Here is a 23312-nt window from a genome sequence, read left to right on the forward strand (position 1 = left end):
TTCCTTCCTTCCTCTTCTGTACCAGCATAACCACCCTACCAAGGACTCCAGGAATTAGGATGCTTCTGCTGGCCTTCTTCTCTGGAGCTCGTGTTCTTCACTTAAGCAGGAAAGAAGCCAGGAAGAGGTGGGGCAGTTCAGGGTGTGCCTGAGCCTTCCATTTCCCATAACGCCCTGCTACACCGAGTGCTTACACAGGTGGTGCCCACATGGGGAAGGCTCGCACCCCGCATTTCTCAGTGCAGTGATCTGCCTTTCCTTGTAATTCATGATCACTCGTTTTACAGAAGAATGTTCATTTCTAGTGAACATTTCAAACGATTCGGGTAATTTGCTAGTCGCCTAACGCAAACACCTTCTTGTCTGCGAGACTACCTGTTTATGTGTAATTCTACAGGAGTTTGAAACGACCGCCTCTTTATTTCGAAGCAAGACGAATCGGGAGTGCTATTTAGTTCTTCGTTTGGTGAGCTCATTAATGCTAAGCGGAAGAGAATGTTGTTTTAAGCTTCCAGAGTTCACTAATTCAAGATGCTCATGTAGTTAATGCCTCACGCCGAACTGCTTAGCAGCAGCAGACGCCCGAGTTTTGTTTTGAGGTTGTTTTTTTCCCCTCCTGCATATTCTCCAAACGGGTTTGGGAAATAAATATTTATTTTAAAACTGGCTAGCATCCCTCGTCATTGTTCAGTGTAGAAGGAAGGCTTTGCGGAGGGAGGGTGGGAAGCCGGCAGGGCAAAGGGTGGACTCGGCAGCACAGGCGGTAGAGGGGGGCTGGCCGGGCTGATTTAGCCGCAGACGGACTCCTCCCATCAGGAAGGAGGGGGAATAACTCAGCAGCACATGAATGTAAGTTGTGAAGGCCAGAGGAGGGGAGCAGAGAGACGCCAGCCAACTCATTCGCTTGCCTCTCCGCCCTGCTGGCTTCCTGTGCCTTAGCCATCGGTACAGTCTTACAGACTGTGACAGAGACTCAAATTTTACAGGAAGAAACTCAAAGCTTAAAAGATAGAGTACTAATTTTGAAATTGACCTCTTGCCAGTCAAACCTCAAATTTAGAGGCTTCGAAGAGTCCTTCGAAGAGTCCTCTGACTTAATAGGATTAATGAATCTCTAGTTGGCAGCAACATTAAAAATGGAAGAAGGCACCTGCCCTATACTACTGAAAGCCTATAGCAAGGGTGGCCAACGGTAGCTCTCCAGATGTTTTTTGCCTACAACTCCCATCAGCCCCAGCCAGAATGGCTGGGGCTGATGGGAGTTGTAGGCAAAAAAACATCTGGAGAGCTACCGTTGGCCACCCCTGGCCTATAGAATTGATGCATCAAACAAGGGAACCAGAACATATCGTAGAGACATCTTGATAACGTTTTGATAACATTATGTATTCCCAACACAATCCAAGCATTATTAATTACTACATTTTCTGTTTAAAAGCCCGTTATTACGGATCCAGGACATATGCCAATCTTAAGGATGACATTTCTGCCCAAAGGATCGGAAGGAGTACAACAAATTCTGCCAACCGTGTTTGCAAACAGAAATCAAGGCATCTATTCTGATGTAGAAAGATACAGGCGAGAGAGGTTGGTTAAAGGCTGCTCTGCTATTGCCAGTGCAAGAATACGAGGAGTACAATACATGTAGGCCTAGAACTTGTGTAGTAAGGCTGTGGAAGTAAATGTGCACATTTTATAATAAAAGCATATAAACGCAGCAAATTTGGGGTTTTCTCTGCCCCCGCTCCCAATACAATTTTTAGGAGTCGCAAAACAAGTTTATTATCCCAAAGTTTAACACTCAGTGAAACGCTTGTTAAATCTCTGAGTTTTATCTCAACGCTTGACATCTCACCATATTTTCGACTGAAAGACTGAAGAAGCTTTAAAACATTAACGTAAAACACAGTAGATATCTTGGAAGTGTTTGCGCGAAGTTTAACAGACTTAATATGGTTTTTTTCTAATCCTTGGGGAAAGAAATCTCTCTCTAACCTGACAGTACAAAAATACATTTCTCTTCGAGCCTTAGGCAAGGAGTTTCTGCTTCAAAATAAATTGTGACGCAACCCGCACAGATTCCAGCACTTTCCAGTGACTTTGACCCATTTGATAAGATTTGAGTGCTTGTCGCCACTGCCCTCATTGAATCCGTAAGTCTTAATAGTACTCAACTTGAGCTGGATCATACCCTCAGTGTTTAACGTATCACGTTTAGCAAACATATTCCACAATTAAAAAAACACAGCAATGCACAGCAAATATCTCTCTTTATAGTTACATTTGACAAAGACGCATGACTCCGTTATCCCATCTTAATAAACCAGATGAACTAATTTGCAACTCCAGCTAGAAGTACTGACCTGCAAAGACTATACCGTTGCTGGTGCTTTTCATAATTATGCTCCTTGAACACGTTTAACTCTTCGCGTGCGCCTTGAACGTTCCTGGTCACCCCGAGAGATGACGGAACAGTGTCCTGTAGGCAAAAGTAGTCGCAAGGAAACAGTTCCAAGGGAAGTTCTTCCCACCTCTCTTCAGGAGGCAATTGAACAATAAGTCGGAATTTTAGATTTTATAACAGCCAAGCTTTCCTGGTGATAAAAAGAGAATTGAATGTGGTAAGTACTATCCACTGGGGGAAAAAACTTTTATCTCAAATCACAAGTGATGTACAGTGATAAGCACAGGAAATGGAGTTCTCTCCCAACTCCCCTGATACTAGGAATACCACTTTGCCACTACTAGAAAGAAGCAAAACAGTCAGGCACATTAAGACTGACAGATGGGAATGTGGAAATCAAAAACATCATCCATCTAATCTTACTGATTTATAAAATGCTTCTGTTCCTTTAGGAGCAGGTTTGGAATAATTAAGAAACTTTTAACCCGTTCCTCTTTGGAACAGGACTTACTCAAAGCTAATATTATCTATCCCTTCACTCCATCATCAACCAAAAGGGAGACTGAAACCAAGAAATCAGGAGGAGACTGAGAACAGGGCGAGCCCTAGACTGTCTGGCACCCTAGGCAAGGCTCGCTTCTAGTACAGAGGTGTGAAACATGCTGCCAGGGGGCTGAATCAGGCCCTTGGAGGGCTCCTATCAGGCCCCCAAACAACTGGCTGTCATCTGCTTCCTTCTCCTTATATCTTGTTTCCTTCTGTATAACAGTTTGAGAGCCAGTTTGGTGTAGTGGTTAAGTGTGCAGACTCTTATCTGGGAGAACCGGGTTCGATTCCCCACTCCTCCACTTGCACCTGCTGGAATGGCCTTGGGTCAGCCATAGCTCTGGCAGAGGTTGTTCTTGAAAGGGCAGCTGCTGTGAGAGCCCTCTCCAGCCCCACCCACCTCACAGGGTGTCTGTTGTGGGGGAGGAAGGTAAAGGAGATTGTGAGCCGCTCTGAGACTCTTCGAAGTGGAGGGCGGGATATAAATCCAATATCTTCATCTACCTCACAGGGTGTCTGTTGTGGGGGAGGAAGGTAAAGGAGATTGTGAGCCGCTCTGAGACTCTTCGGAGTGGAGGGCGGGATATAAATCCAATATCATCATCATCTTCTTCAACTGCACAGGAGCTACAGAGCAAAACCTTTATTTTCTCCATTGGCTGAGGCTCTTCCCTTGGGGAGGAAGGGGGGGGGAGGCAGAGCTAGTTTTTCTAGGCTCTCTCAACCACACAGCAGAGCTACTGAGCCAAGCCTCTCTTTCTTATATTGGCTGAGGCTCCTCCCCCCTTCTCCAGTCTCCTGGGGAAGGAAGGAAAGAGCCAGTTTCCTTTGCCTAATTCCCTGGATCCCATGGGAGAAATACAAAGAAAGCACCTTTAAGACCAATGAGTGTGAAAGAGCCACTTGTGGCTCCCAACTGCAGTTTGAGACCCTTTTATGCAGCCTATCCACCCAAATATGGAATTAAAGACAGGAAATATTAAAAGGTAGGAAAGGGCACAAAACTGACGAAGGCAACAAGATAAGGTAGCCTAGCCTAGGGATAACCATTTCACCCCCTGCTCTCCTGGGGAGGTCAGAGCAGCTAATTTGGCTTACCTTCCCACCATACTGCTCCAACTTCTGCAAAGCGTCTGTTGTCTGTTCTTTGAACCTCTTGCTCATCTGTCTCTTGGAAAGCTAGTGTGGAAGGAAAATACACAGCAGGTTTTTAAGTTTCAAACCCTTCAAACCGTTGCAATACAAATTATTTCTCTATAGAAGGAACTAACAGAAGGCAAATGAAGCTCTGACGACACTGACTGATAATGGGAAATCCTTTACACCAAACATTTGGAGAACTGGAAGGATCTGAGTTTAGCCCAGGCCTCACCACCCTGGTCCCCTGCAGACCCAGGAACACGATAAGGCTGTGCAGGACAGCAGAGATCGGGGATGGGAGGTGGGGGTGAAGGCAGTGGCTGCAAAGTACACTAGCTTTAAAAAGGTAAGGTAGTCCCCTGTGGAAGCACCAGTTGTTTCCAACTCTGGGGTGACGTTGCTTTCACGTTTTCACAGCAGACTTTTTACGGGGTGGTTTGCCATTGCCTTCCCCAGTCATCTACTCTTCCCCCCCAGCAAGCTGGGGACTCATTTTACCGACCTCGGAAGGCTGAGTCAACCTGGAGCTGGCTACCTGAACCAGCTTCCGCCGGGATCGAACTCAGGTCATGAGCAGAGCTGAGGGCTGCAGTGCTGCAGCTTTACCACTCTGCGCCACGGGGCTCTTCTGTACTAGCTCGGTGGGACTTAAAACTGTGCATGTCACTCAATCTATCAATCATTGATTATGGTCACAGACCAAAATGAGGCCCACATATTGCTGTACTCACGCTTGAAAGCAGATGCTTGAGGTGATCGTTGAGCGCCGGGCCAACCACAGCACTCAGCTGTACCAGAGCCGTCAGACCCCTTTCGAATACTTCCCCATCTGAATGGGCCTTTTAGAAAGCAGAAAAGAGGCTGGTTATGGCAGTCTCTTGACTAGATGATTCCCGCCCCCCCCTCCGCTGTTCAGTATACTCTTCGATGGTGGCAAGTGCTGTTAAGCCACAGCTGACCTATATCAACATCAATTTCCAACTTCTTCCCTCCAGGAAAATTTACAAATCATTCGCAAATGACAGCGAGTGCCCATACTTCCCAGCAGAGGGATTTTCAGCAATCCTTCCTCCAATAAACAAAGTTCATCACGCAGTCCACCACTTCTTGCGAAATTCTTTTGAATGGAGGGGCCAGGAAATCCTTACAGCCTTCATAAGACATCTCTGGATTTCAAAACGTTTCAATACTGGTCCTCTTCAGTTAAGCAGGCAGTTAAAAATGGAACCCGCTTTCAAAGACTTCTTGCACAGACTCAAAGTTCAAAGCTACAACAGAATCGCTGGGTTCTCAGTCTGTGTAAGAAATTGGAAATTGATGTTTGTATACACTGGTTTAAAGTTTGTATATAGGATACATCATATATATAAGGATTGAAGTATACGCATTGTTTTTCAGTGTTATTCTGTCTGCTTTGACTTTACACTGAAGCCCCTTGTCCTGTGAAGAAGAAGATAGAAGGAGTTATTGGATTTATATCCCGCCCTCCACTCCGAAGAGTCTCAGAGTGGCTCACAATCTCCTCCACTAGAGGGGGCTCTCACGGCAGCTGCCCTTTCAAGGACAACCTCTGCCAGAGCTCTGGCTGACCCAAGGCCACGCTAGCAGGTGCAAGTGGAGGAGTAAGGAATCAAACCCGGTTCTCCCAGATAAGAGTCTGCACACTTAACCACTACACCAAACTGGCTCTGTGGTATTTGCAGTTGACTTATAGCAACCCAGTAGGGTTTTCAAGGCAAGAGACATTCAGAGGTGGCTTGCCGTTGCCTGCCTCTGCAGAGTGACCCTGGTATTCCTTGGAGGTCTCCTGACCCTGCCTAGTTTCTGAGGCCTGATTAGCCTGGGCTACCCAGGCCTGAAAGAAGAAGACGACTGCAGATTTATACCCTGCCCTTCTCTCTCAATCAGAGACTCAGAGCGGCTCACAATCTCCTATACCTTCTCCCCCCCACAACAGACACCCTGTGAGGTAGGTGGGGCTGAGAGAGCTCTCCCAGAAGCTGCCCTTTCAAGGACGACTCTTGCGAGAGCTATGGCTGACCCAAGGCCATTCCAGCAGGTGCAGGTGCAGGAGTGGAGAATCAAACCCTGTTCTCCCAGATAAGAGAGCTGTGGCTGACCCAAGGCCGTTCCAGCAGGTGCAAGTGGAGGAGTGGAGAATCAAACCCCGTTCTCCCAGATAGCAGTCTGCCTGCTTAACCACTACACCAAACTGACATAACAGATAAAATACAAGACCAAGTCCAGAAACTGGGAGAACACACAGCAACCCCCACCCTCATGCTTTTGTGCAGTATTCTGTGCATATGTTTGTCTGCTCCCGCACGGATAGCAGAGTTGGCGGCTGAAATCCGAGCTGGCAAACTGTTGAATAAACCAACGAGACCTACCAAAGCAGCCTTTAACACGGGAACGAGGCGAGGCAGCAGTGGGGTCGCCTTCTGGGCCGCTCCTCCCACCAAAAGCAATTCGCGAAAGCCCTCCTTGGATACGAATGTATACGGGTGCCTCGTCTCTCTCAGTCCCTGCCGCAGTGGAACAACATTAGTTATATATATAATTTTTAAAAATGTTCAGACAACATTGCAGATTGCGGGCGTTTCAGGAGGGACATTCCAAACACACTTACGCCACCTGGTGGGCCCATGGAATACAAAAAAAGTCACCAAACTTTTGCCCCGTTTTACGCTTCCAAACCATTCCAGCCCAAATGATAATAGATTAGTGTAGAATGAACAGAGGAATAATGGAGTATCAAATCATAGGGGGGGAAAGCTTGCTTAGGGTTTTAGATGGGTTGCAGTTTTGTTTCATGTTTTATATTATCCTTTTGCGTTACTAATAGCATCATTTGCGTTGCTAATATTTCAAATAAAACCAAAGAGGAAGCACTCCCGAGAGCGATCTTTCTTCGGAAGCCAATCTGCCCCAACTGATGGCATAGAATACAATCCGAGAGAGGTCGCTATAATGGATAACACAACAAAACATGCAAGCTAGTGACCAATTTATTAAGAAGTATATAGAAACCAGTCCAAATGTCCAAAACATGTACATTCAAGTCCCAAAGCAGTGGTGCGACAAGCCAATCGATGAAGTACTTGTTTCTTTCCAGTCTTCATCAGACCTAGCACCAATATTGATTCAATTATATAGATTCTTTACATAATTTTTTTAAAAAAGGGGGACGCAGAGTGTCTCCAGCAGCAATTTCACATCGGCTGCAGCTCAGTATGAGGCTTCTTGTGCTGACGGCACAGCAGCCCCCTCCATTGCCCATTGCTGAGGGGCTCAGGGTCTGCAAAACCAGGGGTGCCAACGGCATGGAAGTTGGGGGCTGGGCACCGGTTCCTTTGTCTCTCAAAAGCAGGCTCAGTTTCTTTCTCAGCTTATGTTTTAAGGTCAAAGCTTATGTTGATGTAGACCCAATGACTGTTTTCAATCCCGCTTTTAACAAGGGCTGCAGCTCTGATACAGTTTGGACAAGTCAGCCATTCGGAAGGCGACCGCAGAAAGCAGGGGCAGGGAAACTTGTCTGCTCCTTCCCCCTCCGTCTGCCACGCCGCTCTTTCAGGGAGAGCTTTTAGCAGTGCATTGGAAAAGCTCTTCTTAGAACCAAGTGGATCTGCTGTCCAGTGCTGAATTAACCAAGTTAACAAATGCAGCCCCGATCTCAGCTAGGAAGAAAAGTCAAAACCCAAGGCTAAAAGGGTGGCGAGCTGCAAGGAAAGTCTGAGAGCTCCAATGTGCACCTCTGGCCTTGAAAGGCAGCGGCAGCATACACGGCGCAAGGCTGGGTCCCCACCTTTTTGACCCTGGGAGCACCTATAGAATTCTGATTTGGGCGGGGGGGGGGGGAGACACAGTCACAAAATGGCTACTGCAAGAAGTGGGGCCAGACACCCAGAGGAAGCCCAGGCCCAGGGGGCAAGAGGAGTAATTTTAATGAAACAGCCTAGGACAAAGAATCACGAGAGAACATAAAACCAATGCTGTAGCGGCAGCCGCTGCTGAAATGAGGTTGTTTTAAGATGACCGCCCTACCCCTGGTTCTTCAATAAACAGTCCCATTTCATTTCAAAATGGTTGTGTTTATTAAGACATCCGGTATAGACCAGTGTTGGCCAAACTGTGGCTCAGGAGCCACATGTGGCTCTTCTACACACATTGTGTGGCTCTCGAAACCCCCAACACCCTGTCAACTGGCTTGGAGAAGGCATTTGTCTCCAAATCACTTCTCCAAGCCAAGCCAACCAGCTGCTCGGAGAATGCATTTAAAGTTGCTTTCTTCCCCCTTCCCCATCTGTTTGCCTTTCTTCCTTCCCTCCAACACCTATTGCGTGGCTCCTGTAGCCCCACCACTCCATCAGCCAGCGTGGAGAAGGCATTTGTCTCTTTAAATCACTTAGGCAAGCCAAGCCAGCCAGTGGACTTGGAGAATGCATTTAAAGTCAAAGTTGCTTTCTTTCCACCTCTCCCTCCCCAACTATTTGTTTCCCTCCCTTGTCTCGTGGCTCTCCAGCATCCGACATTCATGTCTTGCGGCTCTCAAACGTGATGTTTATTCTATGTGGCTCTTATGTTAAGCAAGTTTGGACACCTCTGGTATAGCCTCAGCTGGGAGTTGAATCAAATCTAACCCCCGCAGAAATTCATAGCAGGCAAAAGCTAGAGCATTCTCGCACTCTGGTTCCCACAGTCTGGTACGTTCTCACAGTCTCTCTCCGGGTGTGAGCATCTTTGATAACAGGGAGTCATAACCAATGTTCCCTCTAAGCTGTGGAGTCTTGTGAGTAAAAATTCTACTTCGTGAGCTACTGGCATGAAAGCTGTGAGCTGCTGCATCAATTAGTTTGCTCGGGGGCTGTTTTGGAGAGCCAGTTTGGTGTAGTGGATAAGTGTGCGGACTCTTATCTGGGAGAACCGGGTTTGATTCCCCCCCCTCCTCCACCTCCAGCTGCTGGAATGGCCTTGGGTCAGCCGTAGCTATCGCGGGAGTTGTCCTTGAAAGGGCAACTTCTGGGAGAGCTCTCTCAGCCCCACTCACCTCACAGGGTGTCTGCTGTGGGGGAGGAAGGTAAAGGAGATTGTGAGCCGCTCTGAGACTCTTCGGAGTGGAGGGCGGGATATAAATCCAATATCATCATCTTCGTCCCTGAGCTAAGACAAAAATGGGTGAGCCAGAGGCTAAAAATCGGTGAGCTACCTCACACTGACTCAGCTTAGAGGGAACACTGGTCGTAACATCCCCTTGCTCAAGGCTTCTCACTTAAACTATTCAAAACGGTTACAGCAAGCTGGCAAGCCCTCCATCTCCTGTCCAGTTCTCATGCTAAGTGAAACCATAACCATTCTTGGTGCTTGGAGAGGGCACAGTGGGAAGGCTTCTAGTGTCCTGGGCCCACTGGTGGACCTCCTGATGGCACTTGGGTTTTTTGGCCACTGTGTGACACAGAGCGTTGGACTGGATGGGCCATCGGCCTGATCCAACATGGCTTCTCTTATGTTCTTCTGTCTGGGGCAGTGATGCTCTGAATTCTTTGTGCTTGGGAGGGACAACAGTGTGAGAGTTTCTAGTGTCCTGGCCCTACTGGTGGACCTCCTGATGGCGCCTGGTTTTTTTGGCCACCGTGTGACACAGAGGGTGTTTTCGCACTGACCTTACGCCGGAGCGACGTCCCTCTTCACCGTGCAGCGTCTGCGCGGATTTCGCACTGATTGCTCCGCAGAACCCGGAAGAGCCGCAAAGTCCCGCGGCTTTTGCGTCGCAAATGTAAACCGCCAAAACCAGTTTACATTTGCGACGCAAAAGCCGCGGGACTTTGCGGCTCTTCCGGGTTCTGCGGAGCAATCAGTGCGAAATCCGCGCAGACGCTGTGCGGTGAAGAGGGACGTCGCTCCGGCGTAAGGTCAGTGCGAAAACGCCCAGAGTGATGGACTGGATGGGCCATCGGCCTGATCCAACATGGCTTCTCTCATGTTCATAACACGTATAGTAGTACAGTGAACAGAGTATTAACCCATGATGGCAAGGGATCTCGACACACAGCCAATCGGCAGCCCGGCTTGGCAGGAGCCCCACCCACATTTTGAAAACACCAGGGAAACACCAAATTGGGGCACTCCTGGTTTATGGAAACTACTAAGCTGTGGGTGTGAGAGGGAGGGCGGGAGGCAATCTACACCAGCGCTGCAAGGAAGTTTCGAACAGGCAATGCAGAGATGCAAATTAGGGACAAGAAAGCTATTGTGTTTTTTTTTTTAATTACAAAAAAATTATTACTGCAACAACTCTGCCCAAGTCTTATGGGTGGTGGAGCCTCTCCTGTGAACAGACCAGCGTGTTGAAAAACCAGCACACAGCTGTGTGACGGGGAAGGGGTGTGTGTGTGCTTAAGATTATACAGAACACTGCTTGCTAGCTGTTGGTCGCTTCCCTGTTGCTTCGGCACTTTAACTCCAGCTATAATTTCCGCTTTTCTTCAGTGGGCTGCTTACACGGTAATCCCTTAATTATCTGCTAAAAGCTAGTATACCTCTGATAATTATCAGTAATTTTGCCTTTTAATGCTAATCCCAGATCTCCGCTGTGCTTTGTTTTCGCCACAAAACCAGCCAGAGGATTTGGGCTACAGAGGAGCCACGTATCTGGAAACAGTGCTAATGCAAGCTTGGGATGAACATGGATAATGACGGTGCAACCGCAGCCAAATAGAAGGATCGATGAAGGACCGACCTCTGCTAAGGTTATGAGAAGAGGATCAAACGGGAGGGTTTCAGGAGGAGAATCCCACTGCAGCCTGTGTTTAACAGAGCCGTGAACAAGCCTGAAACAAACCAAAAGATTAAGAAATGTCAATAATAAGACAAGGCAGCTGGGATTGTTACCTTTTTCCCTTTGGGTGTAAAGATCCCAAAAGGTGTTTGCAAAGTTACTAGAACTGTAAAGGTCAAAGTAAAGGTGCCTGCAAACACCAGTCGTTTCCGATTCTGGGGTGACGTCGCATCACGGCGTTTTCACGGCAGACTTTTTACGGGGTGGTTTGCCATCGCCTTCCCCGGTCATCTATGCTTTCCCCCCAGCAAGCTGGGGGCTCATTTTACCAACCTCGGAAGGATGGAAGGCTGAGTCAGCCTCGAGCCGGCTACCTGAACCAGCTTCCGCCAGGATCAAACTCAAGTTGTGAGCAGAGCTTAGGACTGCAGTACTGCAGCTTTAACACTCTCCACCACGGGGAACTGAACAAGTACAGATATACTTTGTATGACCTTGTCACACAGCAGGGGCCTAGGAGGGCCTTCTACCGGCCTCCACCCCTCTGGTCAGGGTCTGCCTGGGAGGGCCCAGAGCACCCAACAGCCCCCATCATCTTTATTAGCAAATACCTCTTAACCGTGGCCAAGGAGACATGGAGACCCAGGCAATTAAACAACAGTTTATTTACAGTGCTGATTTAATGAAAAAGGTAAAGGAAAGGTCCCCCGTGCAAGCAACAGTCGTTTCCGACTCTGGGGTGACGTCGCTTTCACGATGTTTTCAAGGAAGACTTTTTATGGGGCAGTTGGAACCTTCCGCTCACGACCTGAGTTCGATTCCAGCGGAAGCGGGGTTCAGGTAGCCGGCTCAAGGTTGACTCAGCCTTCCATCCTTCCGAAGTCGGTAAAATGAGTCCCCAGCTTGCTGGGGGGAAAGGGTAGATGACTGGGGAAGGCAATGGCAAACCACCCCGTAAAAAGGTCTGCCGTGAAAACGTCGTGAAAGCAACGTCACCCCAGAGTCGGAAACGACTGGCGCTTGCGCAGGGGACCTTTCCTTTTCCTTGTCATTGCCTTCCCCAGTCCTCTGCAATTTCCCCCCAGCAAGCTGGGGGCTCATTTTACCAACCTCGGAAGGATGGAAGGCTGAGTCAACATGGAGCCGGCTACCTGAAACCAACTTCCGAACTCAGGTTGTGAGCAGAGAGTTTAAACTGCAGTACTGCAGCTTTACCACTCTGCGCCACGGGGACAATAGGTGGGAAAATAAAAACGTTTATTGCTATAGTGAAATATATACAGTTAAGGCGGTGCAAAAGAGAAAGAAAAGCCCCAACACGATGATCTGCAGGAGGAGGAAATGGGAAAGAGTGCCCCTCCGCCCCAGCAAAATCCACATTTGGCTGGACTCCTGCCTCGGACTTGATATTTCATTTATTTAATTCATCGAAACCCCACCTTTCTCCCCAGTGGGCCCCCAAATCGACTTATGCCGCCCTCCTCTCCTCTGTTTTCTCTTCAGAACAATCCCGTGAGGCAGTTTAGACTGAGCAGAGCTGGCTGGCCTGAAGTCACCTTGCAAACGTCTGAGGCCAAGTGGGGCCAGCATGGTGTAGCAGTTAAGTGCACAAACTCTAATCAGGGAGAACCAGGTTTGATTCCCCACTCCCTGGCATGCACCTGCTGGTGTGACCTTGGGTCAGTCGTAACTCTACTGGAGCTGTGCTGCTCAAGAGCAAATCTGAGAGCGCTCTCTCAGCCCCACCCACCTCACAGAGAGTCTGTTGTGGGGAGGGGAAGCGAAAGGCGACTGTAAGCCAGGAGTGTCAAAGATGCGGCCCAGGGGCCGAATCAGGCCCCCGAGCAACTGGCTGTCATCTGCTTCCTTCTTCCCTTGCTTCCTTCTGCATCACAGCTTGCTTTGCAAGGCTTGCTCAACTGCACCTCCTCCTCCCCCTCCCTACACCGCACTGGCTCTCTTGCTGAAGCACAATGACCCCCTGTGGCTCCCAAGCCTCACCTGCAAGGAACGCCTCCTTTCGAATAAATGGCAGCAAAGGCCGAAGGGGCTTTGCACGGGACGCCAAACTGCAAGGGGGAGAAGAAGGCCACGTTAGTTCAGAGATAACAACCACAACTATAATCATTGTAATATTACTAACATAAGTTGGTAATGATCCAGTGAAACTTAAACACTTCTAGTTCCATTTCGCTCAACAGAAGAAGAAGAAGAAGATATTGGATTTATATCCTGCCCTCCACTCTGAATCGAAGAGTCTCAGCTGGCTAGTAAGCTGCTTTGAGTCCCCATTTTGGAGGAGGAGGAAGAAGAGGAAGAAGAAATTGAATTTATATCCTGCCCTATACTTTGAATCTCAGAGTGGTCAAAATCTCCTTTACCTTCCCCCCCGCCCACAAAAGACACCCTGTGAGGTGGGTGGGGCTGAGAGAGCTCTCCCAGAAGCTGCCCTTTCAAGGACAACTCCGCAAGAGCTATGGCTGGCCCAAGGCCATTCCAACAGCTGCAAGTGGAGGAGTGGGGAATCAAATCCGGTTCTCCCAGAGTCCACACACTTAACCACTACACCAAACTGGCACATACTTAAAGCTCTCCCATAAAATCAATGTATTCAAAAGTGTCAAACTTTTGCTGGATCAGGCTAGTTCTGTACGACAGAGGAGAATCCCTAAAGCAAACGGAGCAGAAGCAGTAGGGACCATAAGAACATAAGAGAAGCCATGTTGGATCAGGCCAATGGCCCATTCAGTTCAACACTCTGTGTCACAAGTGGCTAAGAAAACCAAGTGCCATCAGGAGGTCCATGAGTGGGGCTAGAAGCCCTCTCACTGTGCCCCCCCCCAAGCACCAAGAATACAGAGCATCACTGCCCTAGACAGAGAGTTCCAACAATACGCTATGGCTAATAGCCACTGATGGACCTCTGCTCCATATGCTTATCCAATCCCCTCTTGAAGCTGGCCATATTCAATCTGATCAGGTTTATTATGGTCAAAAGAGCAGCAAGGTTAAAAACAGATTAAAAGACAGAAAAAAAAGATACAGAAATGCCGGATCACAAGATGAAAGGAAATTCCTATTTCTGCATATAACATTTCCGTTAGTCAGATGGTTTTCTTTCTGAGCGCTAATACACAAAATGTTGTTACCGCGTAAGAAACACATTTTATGACTGTCTTCTAAAAAGTATTTCAGGGCTGAAGTCAATATAATATTGTAATGGCTTAAATCTGGAGAGTAATGGGGTGAGTCTTGCTTCTTGATAATATTCACAGCGTAAGAGTATATGTGTCACAGACTCAACCAAGTTACTCTGACAAGGACAATAGCGCAGCTGCAAGGGCTACCGTGTAGAACTGTGGAAGGACATGCATCAAAGTGTGGAATATTCCATGTTAAATACCACCTGAGCAACAGAAGCTGTCTCAAATGCTTGCAGCAGCTTGAGACAACAACAAAAGAAATCTCAAGGCCAACAAGCAGACAGGGCCAAACTACGTTACACTGGCCATGTGATCACAATGGAGACTTTCAACAGGACACTAGCTTCAAACGTCTCACACAAAACTTAATTTAGAGCAGGGGTGGGGAACCTCCATCCCAAGGGCCGTATGTGGCCCTCGAGGTCACTTGGTGTGGCCCTCGGGGATTGCTGGGCCGAACTGAGCCATGTGGCAGCCTCTCTGGGGCCTGGCTGGCCAGCGAGGATTGTGGGGCCCAGCTACGCTGTGCAGCAGCCTCCCCAGGGTCAGGCAGGGATCACAAGGCCCAGATGTATTGTACGGCAGCCTCCCTGAGGCCTGGCTGGCCGGCCTGGAAAAGTTACTGTCATGGTTCAGTTTGCACTTGATTATCCCAGATGGCGTGGCCTAATATGCTAATGAGTGTGTGACCTAATATGCAAATATTAGAGGATGTGGTCTAATATGCTACTGAGTTCCTGCTGGGCTTTTTCTACAGAAAAGCCCTGGACCTATGCATTTGCTTAGGGCAGTGGGCCATGTGTGTGGGTCAGATTAGGCTCTCCCCACATGACTTCAAATAGAAAAACAATTATTTGCATTAATTTTGCTGGCCTGAATCATTCTTCTTTGGCAGAACAATGTTTTTTAAGTTGATAATTTTTTATGGCCTGCAAATGATGCTATAAATATCCATACGGCCCTTGGCAGAAAAAAGGTTCCCCACCCCTGATTTCGAAGCACCACAGGGCTCAGGACTGCAGAAATAGGAGGTTCTCCTGTATCCCTTCATGCCATTTTCCTGCCCAAAATAGTCCCATGTGGCATTATTTACCCCATTGTGGGGCTGTACACACACCAAATATCAAGTTCAATAACCTTTACTGGCATAATATCCAACCTGATAAGGAACCAGTCCATCCATCAACTGGCTATTTGCAAATACACTGAGCACCTCCCAGAGGCTAGACACAAAAATGGTGCAACAGTTTCAATTACCAGTGGATTCGGAGTCGACAGCAAGAAGGCGATTTTACATTTGCCAGGCTTCCTTGTTTGTTCACTCAAACAGGGACCAATGAGTCGGGGATGCAGGTCAGAATAAAAACTACACATTAGGGACACGCGTTCTAAACTTTCTGTCTCTGGTTGTGCACAAGCGCACAATCCGTTAACATAGGGAGTTTTACGGAATCTTCCAAGAAGTATTGCACATGGTAGCGCATTAAAACCTAGCTAGCAAACAGGCTCTGCGTTGTCAAGGGGCTGTTAGGCAGCTGAGATATTCAGCCCTCTACCCAGGAGGGAAAAACCACACTAAATATCTGTAGATTTGGCCCCCTGGTGACACTTCTTCTTCTTCTTCTCCTTCTCCTCCTTCTTCTTCTCCTTCTTCTCCTCCTCCTCCTCCTTCTTCTTCTCCTCCTCCTCCTCCTTCCTCCTCCTCCTCCTCCTCAATAATAAAGAAATGAATTTTCACCGAGGGGCCAAATCTACTACTACTACTACATCTGAGTACTGTGCAGATTCCGGAAGTGAGACCTGTACCCACCGGATCAATTGTTTTGGGATTCAGCCGGTCGCTGGGCCGGGGTTGCGGCTTAATGACGGAATCAGGAGAAGTAGATGAAGCAGAGAGCGTCTTTCTTTTCTGCGTTTCTCCTGTTTTCTCTTTCAGCCGAGAGCCTGAAGACAATCTCTTACCACTGCTTCCTGGGACACAGCAATAAAAAACACAACAGCAACAGACAGTCCGTAATAGAATTTACATCTCTCCTTAAAAATAAGGGAAATGACTGAGCTGAGCACAGCAAAACGTTAGTTGGGTGACAACACATACCGGTCGCTCCATTTTTCAACTTTATGGCTTCACATTTCTTTGCTTCCTGCATCCCTCTTTGAGACTCTTTGGATGGGCGCCTGCAGCCAAGAAAGAAACGGATTCTGGTTGGTTTCACTCGGTGCAGAGCCCGTCTTCTTAAACGCTAGGAATCTCAGAGGAAGTTGAGCAGAGGAAGTCTTCATTGACAGAGGGGTCCATGGCAGAGCCGCCAGAGTGAAAGGAAGTAAGCCAAGCTGAATGCACTGTGAGACAGCCTGTAGGTAATACAAATTGTAAGAACTTTTCTCATCCCATCTGAGCTCAGGGTAATCCAGTGAAATCGATAGCAGACTCAAGTCTGACCAAATAACATGATGCACATGAGTCATAATAAAAGTCACTGCCATAAGCTGAGGCGGCTTTAACCAATAGATAAATACGTGGAGGATATTGCTAAACGGAACTTTCCTGCTAAGAGGCACTGTAGCTCCAAGCAACTGTTATGAAACCTGATAAAACCTGACAAAGTGAGGTTTTACTCTCAAAAGCTCAAGCCCCGGAAATCTTGCTGGTTTCTAAGGCCTCTGCTCTTGAAATTAGCTGGTCTACCGCAGACTTGATACTTTCTGATACTGAAAACTAGCCATGCAAGGGGGGATTACTCTGTATGCAAGCAGGGGTGGAAAAAACTCCATGCACTCATCTAGCCAGGCTTTTCTTGTCCTCTCTAGGGAGGGAGACTTATTTAACTTACTCATAGAATCACAGAGTTGGAAGGGACCTCCAGGGTCATCTAGTCCAACCCCCTGCACAATGCAGGAAACTCACAAATACCTCCCCCTAAATTCACAGGATCCTCATTGCTGTCAGATGGCCATCTAGCCTCCGTATTAAAAACCTCCAAGGAAGGAGAGCCCACCACCTCCCCGGGAAGCCTGTTCCACCGAGGAACCGCTCTAACCGTCAGGAAGTTCTTCCTAATGCTGAGCCGGAAACTCTGTTGATTTAATTTCAATCCATTGGCTCTGGTCCTACCTTCTGGGGCCACAGAAAACAATTCCACACCATCCTCTAGATGACAGCCCTTCAAGTACTTGAAGATGGTGATCCTATCACCTCTCAGCCGCCTCCTCTCCAGGATAAACAGGCCCAGCTCCTTCAACCTTTCCTCATAGGACTTGGTCTCCAGACCCTTCACCATCTTCGTCGCTCTCCTCTGGACCCGTTCCAGCTTGTCTAGGTCCTTCTTAAAATGTGATGCCCCAAAATGAACACAACACTCCGGGTGAGGTCTTACCAAAGCAGAATAAAGCGATACCATCGCATCACGTGATCTGGACACTCTACTTCTGTTGATACAGCCCAGACTTGCATTTGTCTTTCTAGCCACCGCATCACACTGTTGACTCATGTTCAGCGTATGATCCACTAAGACTTTGACTGGGCTTTACAGCTGTGTAAAAGTGTGCAACAATGGGTTTGCACTCGCAAGAGCTGCCAGTGTTCAGGGCTGGGCAGCATCACAGATAGGGCACCCACTTCTTGCCTCGAAGCCTTCCTTTTAATTTCAGGTGTGATGAGAGCTAGCTACAGTTTATTCAGCAAAGCAGGGGGGGAAGGCTTTCTGCACATGCTCTGAGCAGTCTTGTTTTGCCGTGCACCTCCACGTGGATTCAAACAGAACTAAGCCTTGGTTAACACCTGGCTTAGATGAGAGCCTCAGTGGCCTCAGCTGGGCCCTGCAAGCAATGCCGCTGCCATGTGTCTTGCTTTAAATATATATATTTAATTGCTTTCTTTGTTCTCTGCCTTTCTCTTCGGTGGGGGACTCAAAGCACCATAGAGCAGAGTTGTCAAACTCATTCGTTATGAGGGCTGGGGAGGGACGGTGGCTCAGTGGTAGAGCATCGGCTTGGGAAGCAGAAGGTCCCAGGTTCAATCCCCGGCATCTCCAATTAAAAAGGGTCCAGGCAAATAGGCGTGAAAAACCTCAGCTTGAGACCCTGGAGAGCCGCTGCCAGTTGGAGTAGACAATACTGACTTTGATGGACCGAGGGGGGTCTGATTCAGTAGAAGGCAGCTTCAGATGTTCATATGAGAATCTGACACAAAAGAGACCTTGTTGGGCAGGCCATGTCAGGCTGGGCCGAGCCATGTTGGGCAGGGCCGTGTGTGTACCTATTTAAGATTAGGCAGCAGAGAGATAAACTTTATAAAGGACACAGACACAATTAAATATATATTTTTTAAAAAACTTAAAAACATGTTAAAACACTAGCACTCGTTTTAAGGTGCTTTAATTTGTTTTCTCCCATGGGATCCAAGGAACTGGGCAAAGGAATCTGTGGCTCTTTCCTTCCTTCCCCAGGGGACTGGGGGGAAGAGCCTCAGCCAATAGACAGAAGAGAGGCTTGGCTCAATAGTTTTGCTGTGCAATTGAGGGAGCCTTGCAAAATAAGCTGCAATGCAGAAGGAAGCAAGATATAGGGAGAAGGAAGCAGATGACAGCCAGTTGCTCAGGGGCCTGAATCAGGCCCCCAGATTGCATGTTTGACACCCCTGCCATAGAGCATTCTCCTATCCTCCATTTTTCCCTCACAACAACCCTGAGAATGTACGACTGGTCCAAAGTCACCCAGCAAGCTTCCATGACGCATGTATGGATTCGAACCTGGGTCTCTCAAATCCTAATCTGACACTCTAATATCTTATCTTATGCACAAACAGATGCATTTTTAAAAATAAAACTAAAGTAGTTTTAGAACTATTTTGTTTGTGAGCATATTAATGCAAGGCTACCAGGGAGAAGTCACTGGTTCAAATCCTGATTCAGCTATGAAGTTCACGGCAGATTTTGGGCCAGCTAGCCTCTCTCAGCCTAACCCAGGGGTGGACAAACTGCGGGTGGGGAGCCACATGTGGCTCTTTCACATATATTGGGTGGCTCTCAAAGCCCCATTGCCCTTTCAGCTGGCTCAAAAAAGCCATTTCTCTCTTTAAATCACTTTTCCAAGCCAAGCCAGTGGGCAGCTTGGAGGTTTTTTAAAGTTGCTTTTTGTCCACCTCTCCCTCCCCCCCATCTGTTTGCCTTCCTTCCTGTTTTGTGGCTGTCAAACATCTGACTTTCAGGTCTTGGGGCTCTCAAGCGCCTGGCATTTATTCTTTGGGCTCTTATGTTCAGGCCTCGGATTTAGCAGTTCACAGGAGCACAGCTCCTGAACCTTTCTGATGCCCCCCCTCTTCCTCCCCACCTACCTTGCCCATTCAATAGTAGCTGCAGCTGCATAACAATGCCTGGATTAGGAGAGCAAGCAGCCAGCCAGCCACCAGGGGCTTTGCCACGCCCCCAGCAGCCCTTATTCACCCCTGGAGAAGCCCATGCCATCCTTTCTCCACTTCTTATGTGATTTTGGGCAGTGAGTGGCTTGCTGGCCTTCTGACTGGAGGGGGAGGGGTGGCAAAGGAGAGCCCCAAGCGAGCGAGGCCTGCTTGGGCTAACTGGATCTCTAGCCAGCCCAAACAGGCCTCGCTTGCCCGGGGCTCTCCTTTCTTGCATCAAGTTGCTTTTGGCTGGGGGAGGGCGGGTGGCATAAGCTAAGCAAGTTTGGCCACCCCCCTGCCTAAACCTGTCTCGCAAGGATGTTGCAAACAGATGGAATCATATAGGATTCAAGTTGCACCTTTAAGACCAACTTAGTTTTATTCAGAACGTAAGCTTTCATGTGCTCTTTAAGCATACTTCATCAGATGAGGAATCCGGTATAGTGAGCAAAGCCACACATACCTGGTAGATCCAATGGCAGTACAGTAAAATTATCTGGTAGGGAGTGGTTTAGAATGCAAAATGGTACAAATTTAAGATTCAATGACAGAATAGTAAAATTAACAAATTGAGCAAACCTTTGATCTGATTTTACTATTTTAATTTTACTAGTCTGTCATCGAATCTTAAATTTGTACCATTTTGCATTCTAAACCACTCCCTACCAGATAATTTTACTACTGTCATTGGATCTTAAATTTGTACCAGTTTGCATTCTGAGCCACTGACTACCAGCTATGTGTGGCTTTGCTCACTATACCGGATTCCTCGTCTGATGAAGTGTGCTTAGAGAGCACACGAAAGCTTACCTTCTGAATAAAACTAAGTTGGTTGGTCTTAAAGGCGCCACTTGACTCCTATTTTGTTCTACCACTTCAGACCAACACGGCTGCCCACTTGGATCCATCTAGATGGAATCCTGTTTCCCAGCTGTCCACCACGGCCAGATGCAGGCTGCCCGAGCATCCCTAGCAGCTGATCACCCACGCCGAGTCACTCCCCGTCAAGGCCCGCCTGACTCCCCTCTCCTGCGACTGGCGGGGAAGGGGCGGCGATTCCTTCCAAGGCAAGGAGGAAAGGTCCCCTGTGCAAGCAGCAGTCGTTTCTGACTCTGGGGTGACGGTTGCTTTCACAATGTTTTCACAGCAGACTTTTTACGGGGTGGTTTGCCATTGCCTTCCCCAGTCATCTACACTTTCCCCCCAGCAAGCTGGGTCCTCATTTGACCGACCTCGGAAGGATGGAAGGTTGGCGTCAACCTGAAGCCAACTACCTGAACCCAGCTTCCACCAGGGATCGAACTCAGGTCGTGAGCAGAGCTTAGGACTGCAGTGCTGCAGCTTTAACACTCTGCGCCACGGGGCTCTGCTTATATAATATAATATAACCCCTGCTTGTATTAAGCAAGTTTGGCCACCAACCCCCCCCCCCCGCCCTCACCTGTCTCGCAAGGGTGTTGCAAAGAGAGGGAATCCTGTTTCCCAGCTGTCCACTATGGCCAGATGCAGGCTGCCCGAGCATCCCTAGCAGCTGAGCCACTCCCCATCAAGGCCCCCCTGACTCCCCTCTCCTGCGACTGGCAGGGAAGGGGCGGCGATTCCTTCCAAGGCAAGGAGGAAAGGAAAGGAAAGGCAAGGTCCCCAGTGCAAGCAGCAGTCGTTTCCGACTCTGGGGTGAGGTTGCTTTCACAACATTTTCACGGCAGACTTTTTTACGGGGTGGTTTGCCATTGCCTTCCCCAGTCATCTACACTCCCCCCCCCCCAGCAAGCTGGGTACTCATTTTACCATCCTCAGAAGGATGGAAGGCTGAGTCAGCCTTGAGCCGGCTACCTGAACCCAGCTTCCGCCGGGATCGAACTCAGGTCGTGAGCAGAGAGCTCAGACTGCAGTACTGCTGCTTTACCACTCTGTGCCACAGGGCTCTTCTAGATAGATGCATATGTCAGTATGAAAAGAGACGTTGTGAACCCCATGGATCAAGCTATAAGTTACTGATAACACAGTTCTAAACAGGACTGAAGTCAGTTGGTAACAATTAGAAGTGAAGGTCTTTATACCCCATTTTACTCTAGTTCAAGGAGTCTCAAAGTGGCTTTACAGTCGCCTTCCTTTTCCCACAACAGGCACCTTGTGAGGCGAATGGGCCTGAGAGAGTTCTGAGAGAACTGCTCTTGAGAGAACAGCTCTGAGAGAACTGTGGCTGGCCCAAGGTCACCCAGCAAGTTTCATGTGGAGGAGGGGGGGGGGAATCAAACCCAGTTTTCCAGATTAGAGTCCACCACTCTTAACCACTACACCACGCTGTCTTTCTGGGACTGGATAGTATTGGACTTCTTTTTAACCTTCCCCATTTCCTCTTCCTCAGGCCGTGAGCAGAGCTTAGGACTGCAGTGCTGCAGCTTTACCACTCTGCGCCGCGGGGCTCTGCTTATATAACATAACCTAACCTAACCCTGCTTGCATCAAGCGCGTCTGGCCGCCCCCCGCCTCGCCTGGGTGCTGCACACCGATGCCACCCTGCTTCCCACCCCGGCCAGGTGCAGGCCTGCCATTTGTCGCCTCTGAACCGGGGCTCAGGCGTCGCCAGCGGCCCTCTCCTGAAGCCTCCCAACAACCCCGCAAGGTGGGCTCGAGCGAGGGGTCCCAAGAGGGCCACGTGAGCCCGAGACTCTCCTGGGACGGAAGCGGGGAGCGGAGGAGGGACCGACGCAGGGAAGCTTCCCTTACCGAGTCCTCCCTCCGAGGGGAGGGGAATGGGGGGCGGCTGAAGTTCCTGGCCTCCTGCCCTCTCGAAGGGATGCGGCGCTTCTCGGGCCTTGGCAACGCCGCCCTCGCAATTCGTTGCTAAGGGGAGGACGGGAACCGAAGAGGCCCGAACTTCTCCAGGAGGCGCGCGACAGGCCACCGAGCGGGGGAGAGGCGGAAGGAGCTGGCGCCCTCTGCCGGCGCTGCGCTGTCATGCTTCAGGCGTTAGAACGAAGCGGTAGACAAAGGCACCTTTAAGACCAACTAAGTTTTATTCAGAATGTCAGCTCTTAAGCAGACTTCATCAGACGAAAGCTGACATTCTGAATAAAACTTAGTTGGTCTTAAAGGTGCATCTGTCTCCTGCTTCGTTCTATTGCTTCAGACCAACGCGGCTGCCTACTGGGATCTATGCTTCTGGCATGATTGCTCAGGCCGATTTGAGGCGAATGTGGAATATTAAAGGGTTATAAAGGGAACTTACCAGATGTCCACTTTGGGGAGGACATGGCATCTTTTATTGGTGTCCGTCCTCTTTTGGTGTTTGTTTTTTAAAGGATAAAAATGTCCTCTTTTGGAAATTCATGGAAACTGAAGTCAAAAAGCCAAAATCAAACTGAATTAAATGGATCTTTCCCAACTGTACAGAACTAAAGCTGAATAACAAGTGTCCAGAGCACTTCGTCATCCACAATGTCCATAAACTGCATAATATTCTTAAGTTTCCTTAAGTTCTCCTTGAGGATAGCCCTAGATAGTGGTCATTTTGTAGGAAAATAGGTGGTGAAGCTCAGCCAGGGATTGTTATGCAGCTGCACCTACTATTCAATGGACCAGGAGGTGGAACTCTCAGAAAGGTTCAGGAGCTGTGCTCCTGTGAACTCCCACTGAATCTGAGGCCTGGCCCTAGGGTTGCCATCCTCCAGGTGGGGACTGAAGATTTCCTGTTTTTACAGTTGATCTCCAGCTGGCACAGATCGGCTCCCTTGGAGAAAATGGCTGCTTTGAAAGGCGGACTCTACGGCATTGTAAGATGCTGAGGCTCCTCCAAATCCCTCCTTCTCCCAGATACACCCCCAAAGTCTCCAGGTATTT

At 48.7% G+C, this 23312-nt stretch overlaps 1 protein-coding gene across 1 annotated transcript; it reads right to left on the reverse strand.

The window, feature by feature from the left end:
- Positions 1-1756: 1756 nt before the first annotated feature.
- PACRGL (parkin coregulated like) lies at positions 1757-22449 on the reverse strand. The gene is made up of 9 exons (XM_060247295.1): positions 22200-22449; positions 16167-16246; positions 15879-16039; positions 12867-12934; positions 10827-10917; positions 6481-6615; positions 4822-4929; positions 4049-4129; positions 1757-2594 (listed from the first exon to the last, which is right to left on the reverse strand). The coding sequence occupies exons 1-9, from the start codon at positions 22430-22432 to the stop codon at positions 2538-2540; spliced, it is 1014 nt and encodes a 337-aa protein (XP_060103278.1). The 5' UTR covers positions 22433-22449; the 3' UTR covers positions 1757-2537.
- Positions 22450-23312: the final 863 nt, after the last annotated feature.

Source organism: Heteronotia binoei, chromosome 9 (genome assembly GCF_032191835.1).
Source record: "Heteronotia binoei isolate CCM8104 ecotype False Entrance Well chromosome 9, APGP_CSIRO_Hbin_v1, whole genome shotgun sequence".
In the NCBI taxonomy this organism is placed as follows: Eukaryota; Metazoa; Chordata; class Lepidosauria; order Squamata; family Gekkonidae; genus Heteronotia; species Heteronotia binoei.

Bases quoted from the DNA above. Each gene is read 5' to 3' on its own strand.
- PACRGL (XM_060247295.1), bottom strand. From the start codon at position 22,432: ATGACAGCGCAGCGCCGGCAGAGGGCGCCAGCTCCTTCCGCCTCTCCC. The intron at 16,040-16,166 runs GTATGTGTTGTC...GCTGTGTCCCAG, and splicing joins GTTGAAAAATGGAGCGACCG to GAAGCAGTGGTAAGAGATTG. The intron at 2,595-4,048 runs GTAAGCCAAATT...TTTTATCACCAG, and splicing joins TGGAGCAGTATGGTGGGAAG to GAAAGCTTGGCTGTTATAAA.